We start from the raw sequence: 12,168 nt of genomic DNA, 5'->3' as shown, positions 1-12,168 counted from the left end.
AAAATAAAGTTTAAGTTTTAAATAAAAAATTTTAAATTAATGGGGTTTCTACTATTTCTATATTCTTTGTTATGTGTATTCTAATTTATACTTCTCTGAAGCAGAGTTGCCATATGATTTTTTTATGGGAAATATAAAAATTGCAATATGGGTACCAAACGAAAAGTAAAACAAGACATTCAATATGAACATATTTAAGGCAGGGATGCAATCCTCTTCTTCATCTGCTAAAATTATGAAAAAAATCAAATATTAAAAAATTATTTATTATATGGTAAATTATTGAATTGATTTTTTATTTTTAAACATTTAATTACAGTGTTGCCATATTATGCGTATTTATGAACTTTATAAAGTATTAAGGATGTACTGGGAGTATTGGAAAAAAAGGAGCTTTTAAAAAAAGTTCCTATGAATTAAAAAACAAGTTCAAGTATGTTTTTTCATCTTAATTAAAACGTTTTATTTAAAATATGAAATTACATTTTTATAATCGTTTACTTTGAAACTTTTAATTCACTTTTTGGTAATTACGTGTATACATACATATTTATGTAAATTTGTTTACTTTTTACTTTTATATTAAACGGTAGTTACATATATTACATGGCTAGAAAATTTACAACAAGTTCCTAAGCGATATTACATTAGTACTTAGATGTGTATGTTTGGGTTTTTGCTTTTGTTTTTGTATGTGTACATGCATTTGTTCCCAACTCAACTAGATTAATTCAAGAAATTCGTTAGTTCCGAGTATTTTTACCAAACTCGTTTGTGTCTACTCCCTGTCTCTTCCTCTTCCCATCTCTCAATTTTTCCTTCCTACTTCCTCTTATTATCTAATACCCATTGATGGATTAGTTTAATTCTTTACGAGTTGTGTTGGGCAACATCAAACACATGAGACCGCCACCTATCAACAGGGTGGCCACAATAAACGTCGGAGCTGGGCAATATTGATCCAGAAGTGTCGCAATCACAATGTTACCAATGATGCCACCCATACGCGCCGCCACCATTGATATAGCCACACCGGTGGCGCGCAAATGTGTCGGGAACACCTCGGTGATGAGACAGTCCAAGGCCGCATTGGCGGCCGATATGGCACCACTAAATATAGCCGTCACGATCAAGTTCTGTGTAGAGTTGAAGACGAAATACATGGCAGCAGAGCACACGCCGGCCGTCATGGTGCCGAAGATAAGGAAAAATTTGCGACCCAACAAATCCATGCCCAAAATGGCAATCAAATTGGCTGGCAGCGCCGAAGCCAGTGAAATCAACGACTCCTGGAAAACGCTCTCCGGTATATGCGCTGAACAGGTGCCCGTTTCCTTTTCACCCTGGTCGACGACATATTTGGTGACTGTGCAGACGCCAGCATGTTCGTTGGGATGATCGCGACTGTATTCCTCGAAGCGATTGAATAGCTCGGGGAACCACATCATCAGACCGTAGTAACCGATGTGGAAGGTGAAATTGATGATGATCGAGACGAGTGTGAATTTCAGTATGGGAGAGGTGAACAGCTGTTTACTGTGCTCGGCCATGCTCGACATCATTTTACTGTACTTGCCCTTGACGCCAGCCTGATTTTCCTTAATCTCAGCCAACAACTTCTCATCGATGTCCAATTCGGCAACGGGATATTGTTCGGCTGGGCGGCGGGTGTTCGTTACGAAAATGCCACGGAAGATGGCCATCGCCTTTTCTTGTTTGCCCTTGGTCAGTAAGAATTTCGGCGATTCCGGCAGATAAAAGAGTAGGAAAGCGACAACGAATGATGGCAGGGCACACACCATCAAGAAGATACGCCAGGAATTGTATGTAATTAAATCTGTTTTGAAGCCGATGCTGCTGGGGATGATCAACCACGCCAGGCCGGCAACAAAGAGATTACCAAAAGTCCAGAAGGCAGCCATGAAACTCAACATGGAGCCACGTTTCGATTTCGGCTGGAATTCGGCGAAGTACGACCAAATGACCGGACCGCTGCCGCCGAGACTGCAAAGTGGAAAGAGCGATGTAATAATTAGCAACTCAAACATGTAGCGAAGGTGAGAACAAAGGATGACAAAAAATTAGGCGATGGTGATGGTGATAATGTTTGTTGATGAGGTGCAAACGAGCATGAAAATTGGAAAAAAAACGAACCACAATTGTAGGTTCATTCACACTCCGCTTGAGAGTTGTTAAATAAAGATTTTGCAATTCAAAACCCACCGTTAATGACACTGTAGCTGTTTGCAGTGATACATTTTAAGTAAAGATGCCTAAAAAACTGCCGATTTGCGGCATCATTCACTTTTTTGTTGTTGCTTTAAGCACCGAATTTAAAAAATTATCATTTCAAAGCATTTAAGCCGTGTGAAGGCGCACGCTCCATACGCAACAGCCACTGTGTTTGCCGAAGCAACGAACTGCGCCGGCGACATGGCGTATGAGTAACATTTTTCACACACACACAGCGAACGAAGAAAAGAGCGCAAAAAAACGAAATGCATTTTGCTCACACGTAAGTTGGCAGGAATAAATTTACTTTCAAATATTTTCTATATTTAATTTGTATAAGTAATTGCCGCCATAAATATTAATAAGCGCTTGGACGGCCAGAAATGTGCGCCTGTGTGTGTGTTTATAAATATTCTCGCGTTGTTATTGCGATTTGTACGTTCGCGCACAATGCACATTATAAAACCGTCGATTTGATGATGATTTCGAAATGTTGTTTACGAGTTAATTTCCCATTGAGCGCTTTAAAAATGTTTCCCCTTTGTGTAAATAAACAAATAACACGCTTGCAGCAAGTGTGTGTGTGTGTTGTATGGCACATTAACACCTCGCGAATACGTTGGAAATTACAAAACAAAATTAAAAATTCATAATGTGCGAAAATACACATATACACTTGCAAATATGTATACATATGTACATGTATATATATAAATATATATACATATTTGCAATTCCAACACAATGTGTGTGCATGCGCGTGCCTCAGAGGGCAAAGTAAGTGCTGTGCCGGCGATTTGAACGCGATTGGCCGCACAGCTTAAACTTCTACACTCAATTGGCACGTTAAGAAGCATCTATGGGGCTATGTACATTCGTGAATTGCGCGAAATCAATTTTTTTTCGTATATCGAATGGTCATATATTTGAAAATATCGCTGATATTGTTCGAAATTTGAAGGTGATATGGAATTTACGAAACAGGAAATCCAAAATTTTTATAAATAATCAACTATTGCGACAGCTTCAAAGTCAATGATTCATTTTCATGGGTTGCTGATGAAACGGCTGCCGATGGATTGATGAGTTCGTGTTGCTTGCTTTTATACACACAAATGTGTAAATGTTTGTACATATAGTACATATAGTTAAATTTTATATTTTACGTATAAGTTTATGTGTCTGTGTACTTACGCCGCGCCGTTGAGAAAGCGAAACAGCATAAACCATTCGTAGGTTTGCGAAAATGACGATGCAACAATACAAAAGCCATTCATGAAGGAGATCACAATGAGCACCTTCTTACGTCCCACCGCATCGGCGATACTGCCCCAGAAGTAGGCGCCCACCATCATGCCAATGAAAATGATCGAATTGAGCCAACCCTTGGAGCTCGTATTCAAATCCAAATCACATTCTGCCGATGGTAGAATGAACGACATCGATATGACGTCCATTTCCTCGCTGGTGCTCACCAGACCGCAAATGGCCAGTAGGATATAGTGGAATTTGCCATAGCCGCATAGTTCGATGGCCTGCTCGAAACCGGCCCGTATGCCAGTGGAGCGACGACCATCGGCGCCAGAGCCTCCGCCATTGTTGCCGCCGCCGCCGTTGCCACCGTGTATGGCGACGCCGTTGGTGACCTCAATGACGGCCGCGCTACCCTTTTCTACGTCATGCTTGTCACCGCCAGCGCTGCTTATGTCCGTCTCGTAACCCCTGTTGACTGCTGCAAATTGGTATTCGGGATCCTTGCCGCCACTGCCCAATGAATAGGGCTGTAGAATGGAACGATTGTCGATCGAGTTGTTTCTGCTGCTATTGTAGTTTGGTTGGATGCCAGCCTCTACATTATAGGCTGAAAGCGCGTGAAGAGAGAGAAAGAGAGAGAGAGAGAGAATATAGGTATTGTGATGAAGTGGTAAAGGAAAATATTGCGTAGTCGAAAAAGTCTTTTCGTATTTTGTCAATAAATAAAAAAAATAAGTTGAGGTTTGATTACAAATAGGAAAATACTTTTTCGACTACCCAATATATACATATTATGTAAATCTTTTTGATAAATAATTTATGTAATATCTAATTGGTGCAGAAAACTTAATCATTTTAATTATTTTTATTAAAAAAGGGTTTAGTAAAGAAACTTTGTGATAATAAAATAACTTTTATACCCTGAACAGGCTATATTAAGTTTAGCACTAAAAACAAAATGATTCACAGCCTGTTTTTTTTTAAGAAATTACAACAAAAATGTGTTGTCAGGCAGCAAATGAATCATTTAAAAGCGAAACTGTTATAAAGCTGTACATTTGCATATGTGTATGTATATATGTATATACACACTTGTTAATCAGTGGTAATTTTTACTACTGGCGTATAGCTGGCCTTGATGCCGGATTCAATTAGATAGTCTTGATTAATACATGATTAAAAACATTGCACGCTCAGAAATTGTAGGTCGGGAATACACATGTGCATATACATACACTATATGTATGTAAAGCTGCAGACTAGCATACATACATATATATGTATAAGTAGTATAATATAGTTGCTTAATATTGATTGTTTTGATTAACTTTAAAACCGCGCTTCACTACTATCACACCCAAAATGACGTAAGCAGTTTCCATATTTTTTACATTTTTCTTTTTTGGGGATTTTGAATACAAAAATTTTACGATTGCGGCAAAATTATGACTTTTCGAGGTGTGAAAGTTTTGTGCTTTTTCGAAAATATGTGCCACCTGAGCCTGCAAGGCCATATGTAGTTTATTGTTATTACGAAAACACACACATATACATACATATGTTTTATATACATATATACATATGTATATTTAAACACAGTCTTCATTATCAGCAGAAGCTAGTACTATTAATTCGAATTTGAGCGCGCGTATAGCAGCTCGCGGTGTCCTAACTGTCTGCTGAGCATCACTCACGTTTATAATTAAGCTAAAGGTCTTTGAAATAAGGTTTCTTCACCTTAATAGCTATTGTCTTAAAGCACGTGTCAGCTAAATTTTCGAAATTAGAAATTTCATAAATACTTACAATCACTTTTATTCTTAATCGAATCACCTTCTACCATTCTATGAGTTCGGTTTTTTGTTGGCTTTTCTCTCGCTTGAATCGAGACGAATAAAATTAAATAAAGAAAATTGAGAAAGTGAAATGAATCACTTAAAAAATCGTTGGTTTTGGTTTGCGGTGTTTTTTCAAACTTTCCGTTATGCGATGCTGCAACTATTTATTTAAGAATTGTAAAAAAATAGTCGATGGAATTTCCTTAGTAGTGAAGTTGGATTGAAATTTATCGGTCTGTAAAGAAAAAAAATAAAAGATAATGGAATTGTTACAAAGAAGAAAATATGTGCACTATTATGTAAATAGTATAATATATTGTAAAAAATATTATCTTTATCAAAACTAAAATTAATTTTTTTGCAGCAAAAATTTTTCTTGTAAAACAAGTTTTTTGAATGAAAAATAAAAAAATTCTTAAAAATGAGAAAAAAATGGAAGAAAAATAAAAAAAATTGTAAAAATTATTATTTATTTTATTAAAACTAAAATTAAATTTTTCGCAGCAAACATTTTTCTTGGAAAACAAAGTTTTGAAACAACTAATTTTTTTTGAAGAACAATTTTTTTTGATTGAAAAATAATAAAAATCGTAAAAATATTGCTTTTATTAAAACTAAAAACAATTTTTTTTTTGCAAAACAAGGTTTTGAAATAATTTTTTTTGAAAAAAATTGAATGAAACCAAAAAGGTATGTATGTACGGTTCATCAGTAAAAATTCCGCTTACTTTTCAAAATTATAATTTTTTTAATTTTAAATTTATGTTTTCATTAAAACTAGTATTTACTCTTCGAAAAAATTTTTAAATGACAAAAAAATATTTATATTCGGTTCAGTAAAATAACCAGTAAATTTAAAATAATTTTTTTTTTACTTTTTGTTTTTTTTTACTACTTTTATTTAATGTGTATTGTGCTGTGCGCTTCACTGCTGTTCTTTGCTTTAAATATACGCAGCAAAGAGATCGCGCTTTGTTTTTATTGATTATTATATTAACCAGCTTGGGTTCGCGACGAACGCGTTATCAGCGAGGTTCAACAACATCTATCAGCGCAAATGTGGCTTAGCATGAGTGTATGTGTATCTTCAGTGATTGCAGTTGCTGCTAGAACTTGTTTTATTTTTTGTTTTTGTATAAATACACCAATACATGTGCGCAAATATTAATTTTATTATTTTATATATTTATACACAATAGGTCTATATATTTAAATGCAGACTTGGAGAGCGCTATATTGCTGATAACACACGTACGCACACATACATACATACATATGTATTTATAAATGTAGGCTCAGCGCATGCTGTGTTTAGCAAAATCAGCTGTGAAATGTAAATATCGCACGTTTGTTTGTATGTCGAGCGAAAGTATGTCAATGCATTGCTGGTGTATAATTGAAAAATATTTAAAATATTATAAAAACAATGCTCGTATGAAGCTGGCGCTTGATAAATCGTATTTTCTTTGCCACACAACTGGCTTATCAAAAGCAGAAAAGGCAGTAAAAGCGAAAAACAACGCCACATAACCTTAGCAGTGCGTGACATTTAACAATTTAGCGTGTGGGAAGTGTGAAAACTTACTGAAAAAATGTGTAATTTTTAAACAATTTTCAGTATTTACAAATAAGTCCCATTTATGATTACTTTGCATTTTCAGCTGCTTTAAAAATGCTTATAAATATTTTTTGTTTGCTCAAAGTCACCTCACTGCTGTTTATACTGTGTAAGTAAGGCACTTGAAAATGCCGTTTGCGTTTATTGTTGCTGCGACAATAAGGGTTATAAATCAACACGCCAGCGTTATATAAATGTGCGATAAATCGGAAAACTACCCAACGAGTACCCACACCTACTCGTGTAGCCAGCCACTTAAGGGTTTTTACTTAATAAAAATAGCTTGAAATTACTTTTCGCAGTTATTATTGCTAACGCTTCAAATTCGAGTATGGCGTACTTATATTTGACTATAAAAAGTGTATTTGCTAATCGAAGTGTAAACACAACTTAATCTTCATATACAAGCTAGTACTTGTACATAAGTATACACACGAGTAGTATACATACATACATATGTATGTATGAATTTGGTTAATTCTCGAATTTTACGTTATCAAAAGTCACAAAAGCGTCTGAATTGCTTGCTAATTACGTGGAGTTGCGGCCATTCAATAATTTGTAGCACAAATATCTTCAGCTGCCAATGACGTTTTTGAAAACACAAGAACAGTCACTTAAGTATATACTTGTACACCTGCAAATTGGTCATCTCATCACAAAGCGCGTCTGAGTTGTTGAGTTTTGAAGATATTGATCACGACTTGACCTAACCAATAAGTTTTGAAATAACCGCCAGATTTTACATATTTACATCCTTCAATTTTAGAGTACATCTCTTCTGTCTGACTGTTCGAGGCATAACGCAAGTGCATACATACATAAGTATATTGTATTATCAATAATAGTGTCTGAGTTGTTTGCTGCTGAAGTAGACTACTTTCTTGGAAGTCATTAATTTGTCTCAACTATTCGTTTGTTAGTTGCGTATTTATGTATGTACATATGTAACTATATTTGTAAATCATACACTTGTGAAAAAATCAAGTCCTTAAGCAAACAATTCAATTACTTGGAAACATTTCGTAGAAGCATTGTTACAGCCTTTGTTTTGCAAAGGAGCTAAGAAGTGCACACAAGCACATAAAGTGTAAGCTATTTTTTTAACTAGAAAATATCATATGCCAATTTTGTACAATTATTATATTTGATTTTACTTTTTTCATAGTTATGCCCGTTATGCGTTAACTGTTTTATTTGAAATTTTCTTTAACATTTACCGCTGCTTCGTGCTTGCTGTCAACTGGCATGACTGCAAGGTGAAATTGATATTGTATTTACAAATTTTAGTGGTACAGGGTGTTGTGCTGTCGAAACGCGCTGTTTACACATTTGTATGCGTGGTGTATTTAGATTGTTGTTTGCATAAAATAATGCCACAAGGAAGCGTATATCACACAGTTGTTTGCAAATACAAAGGTTTCAACTAATTTTTATTGCTTGCAGCTTGAAGCCAACTATGGCAATAAGAAAATGCGGCAATAAAAAACGTCATTGATTAACGAGGAAATCGATCAGTGTGTTATTTATGTGTGTATTATGTTATTATGTATGTATGTATGTTAAAATGCAGTATGCAAATTTACATAAATACATATTGTATTACGTATGTAAGTATGCACAAGTGTTAGAAAAACAATAAATTGCGGCTTGCACTGCGATCTAAACTTGATTGCACAACTGTTGCTTTATGCCGAAAGCTGGCAAATATTTTTCAATACAATTGTTATTGGCTTTGCTGCTAGTGCTGTGGCCATTGGTACTATTATTTCGATAGAAAATGCCCACTTTCCGCCTGCATTATATAATGAAGTAAACATTTGCAATCAACTGACAGCGCGACAACAATTCTAACTTCAGCAATAAATACAAATGTCAACAAATAACAATTAAAAAACGTAAAGCAAAATGCACTGCTTGCCATTGGTGCAAAAAATGCGACAAATGTGACAGAAACAATAGCAGTTGCTTTTTTTCTAAATATTAATGCAGCAAGTAATCATCATAAAAATAGCAACAAAACAAAAGTAATTAGTTGCAGCCGACAAGTTCCTGTTCTCCTTCATTTGGACTTCGATTTCGATTTGGTTTGTGCGAATGCGCAAATCGGAAAACACAAGCATGTGGAAGATTAAAAAAATACAACAAAAACAACAACTAACATTCTGTTACGTGCACATATGTATGTAAGTAGTTGCAGTTTGACTTTAGCGGCGCTAATCGCTTGCCCAAATAGTTGGCGTTAGCAAAATCAGGTTCAATGACAATAACGCCAGGTGAGTGCCGCAATGCGAGATTTGCGCATTCTAGCTTATGCATGCGTGTGCATGTAAATTGTAGTTAACAGTAAGGAAAACCAACAATAGTGCAGTTTATTTGCCTTTTAAAACCTGTTTCACCAAAATTCACCACTTTATACTGTTTACAAAGTAGACTAAAAATATATAAAGTCTCATTAGAAGTTCATTAAGTTAATGCCTGTTTTATTAGCGCTTATAAATTGCAATAATTGCTTCTGTTGTGCTAAATAGTATACCGCATAGTTACAAATAAATCAATTGCTTGTAACGAGTGTTTATGAGGACATTTACGAATTTTGCGAACAATAAAATGATACTGGAATTTTGCGTAGCTGCTTGAAGTGGCAACCACAACCATTAACTGACAATTGACTTTTATGTTTGTAAAAAATAGAAATATTAAAATATAACTTTGCAGCTGATGATTCCTATATTAGCGATTATTTATGTTGAATAATAAATAATGAGAACGAATTGTGAAAAAACGTGTGAGTGAAATCTCGCCTAAAAGGATTTTTCAATGCGTGAAAACTGTGTGACTTCCATATTAAAAATGGGAATTCGACGGAAAAACTATTTTTATTTGTTTCGTGCTACCTTTGTGGCTTTAGAGTGTATGTGAGCGCAAAACTATAGTTCACACTATTCGAATATTCTATTTGAGAGAAAAGAGCTAGTTCTATATATAGCAAAATACTAGGATAAAGTAACTTAAATTGTGTTTTAGGTTATTCTCCTCCAAAAAGAAGACATGCATAATAATCAGATCTTTAAGAGAAGTTCATGTAAATTTGTGAAGTTTCTAAAATAAGTTCAAAATAATTAGGTTTAAGCGAAATCATGATCAAATTTCTGAATTTGGCATTAAAATGAGAAGCGGTGTCAAATTTCACGCTTTGAACTGATAATATTTCTAAAAGATACAAATTTGCTCGGTGTATTTTTTCGTTTCACAAAAGACATGAGTCGAACTGCATGAGTGGAGGTATTATCACTGAAAGCTTAATAATTTGCTTATTTTAATAGCAAGAAATTGCGCACTGCCATAAAGCGAAGCACTTTAATGGAAAGGCATATTCTAATAGTATTATTATGCATTCTATATGTAAAAATATTTTTTTTATGAAAAATATGTTTACGAGCTAATAATCTTAAAAAAAACTAATTGAGCCGATTTCCGCGTTTAAAAGTGAATTTAAATTTCTTATGAATAAATTAAATCAAAAAATAATTTTTATCGAAGAAAATGTAAGCGAGATATATTTTTATACTCTTGCAACCAGCTGCTACAGAGTATTATAGTTTTGTACACCTAACGGTTGTACGTATCAGCTAAAACTAAACGAGATAGAATAGGGTTATATGTGTATGTATATGTATATATAATAATTGAACAGGATGACGATGAAAGTTGAAATTCGGTTGACTGTCTGTCTGTCCGTCCGTCCGTGCAAGCTGTAACTAAATTAAAAATACTAAAATGTCTCCTAAACCACTTAAGCTACAACAACCAAATTTGCTGAGCACAAATCTTATTAGAACTTCTACCGACAGTGTGAAAATGGTTGAGATCGGATAGGATAACCTCCCGCACTACCCATACGAGTATAACGGTACTGTTAAAACTACAAAAACCGCGTTAAATCAGCAACTAAATATGCCAGAGACCTTAAATTTTAAATAAAATTGGAGACAATATTGCTGATTTCCATAAAAATTACACTATATTTTCTACAACACCACACCCGCCCGCCACTTCGTATTGTCCAACTTTTGTTAATGGAAAGAACTGCGGCGCTCTGCAATTCATTTGTCACGTTTCGCTTGTGATTATTTGATAAATAATTTCACATTTATGCACGTTTGTGAGTGATTTTCATCAATTACCTTCGGTCTGCGCTTGTTTATTGAAATTATTATGACGCTTATCTGCCGCTCCTTCAATTTGTGGGCAAAGGCACTTTATTGCGATTATTTGTTGTATTTTATTTCAATAAAATAAAGTCTAACTGTATTTTGTTAAATTTTGTTTTGGATTTTACCAAGAACACTTTCGCTGGTTGTCGAACAAAATGTGAAAAGCTATCGTTATGTGAACGAATTTTTATATTTCTTAGTCCTACGTGTAGTCTTTGTAAAATCACAATACAATTGCACTTTGTTGTTGTTATAATTGCTACTGTGGTATTTGCTTGACGAAAACATGAAGTTTTCAAACACTTTACACACACAACACTGAACCAGCTATTGCAAGACGCACGCGCATTCGAGCCGAGCTATTTGAAAAGGCCTTTGATTAGAAACTTTTATGGCGCTCCTCTTGTTATTTTCGCTTTACAATGCAAACGCTTATGTTTTTGCTACTACCAAGTCGCGTTCGAGCACCAAATTGTCGGTGCGCGCAGAGAATTTATAACAATTCGCTAATAACTGCAAATATGCAAAGAACGCCGTGGAGAAACTGTGTTTGTTTCTTAATTTTTTATTTTTCTTATTTTTTGGTTTTGCTTATTTGACTTTTTTGACGTACCGAATTAAGTTGACCGATCGACCGCTGCTGTGGGCGCTTGTGATGTTGCGTTGATACGCGTCGAAAGCGCTATACTTCCCTCGGATCGACGACAGTTGCTTAAATATTAGCGGCGAAACAAGTGCGATGCGTGTTTGGACGGCGGCTGGCCGAATCTCACGCTGTGTACGCTGGACGCACGAGAGTGTGCCTGTGCCTCTGTGTGCGTAGGTGTGTGTGTATGGGGAGCGACGGCAATTGCAAATGAAACATTTGTGGTGCCAAAGCACAGTTACATTTTCAGCTCACACACACACACGCGCACATGCGCCCACTGAGCAATGAGCAATCGGGCTGACACTCGAGACGGATCGTAGCATCGAAACGAAATGGAAATTTCAACAGCGATATAGCGCG

The 12,168-nt window shown here is 35.3% G+C and overlaps 1 protein-coding gene across 4 annotated transcripts in view; it reads right to left on the bottom strand.

The window, feature by feature from the left end:
- Positions 1 to 434: 434 nt before the first annotated feature.
- Positions 435 to 12,168, bottom strand: part of LOC105226153 (synaptic vesicle glycoprotein 2B) — a 34,927-nt gene continuing 23,193 nt past the window's right edge. For 2 of the 4 annotated variants that reach the window (XM_011204950.4, XM_011204945.4), the window contains exons 2-4: positions 5,293 to 5,559; positions 3,427 to 4,093; positions 435 to 2,004 (exon numbers count right to left, since the gene is read on the bottom strand). In XM_011204950.4, coding sequence (XP_011203252.2) covers positions 858 to 2,004; positions 3,427 to 4,093; positions 5,293 to 5,329 — 1,851 coding nt within the window. In that variant the 5' untranslated portion in view covers positions 5,330 to 5,559 and the 3' untranslated portion in view covers positions 435 to 857. Of the gene's footprint in view, positions 2,005 to 3,426; positions 4,094 to 5,292; positions 5,560 to 11,129; positions 11,912 to 12,168 lie in introns of those variants that run through there. The other 2 variants (XM_011204949.4, XM_011204948.4) reach the window with 2 other exon arrangements.

The sequence above is a fragment of the Bactrocera dorsalis genome, chromosome 4 (assembly GCF_023373825.1).
Source record: "Bactrocera dorsalis isolate Fly_Bdor chromosome 4, ASM2337382v1, whole genome shotgun sequence".
Lineage (NCBI taxonomy): Eukaryota > Metazoa > Arthropoda > Insecta > Diptera > Tephritidae > Bactrocera > Bactrocera dorsalis.
Note: the sequence above shows the minus strand (reverse complement) of the source record. Positions and strands in the feature narration are given on the sequence as shown.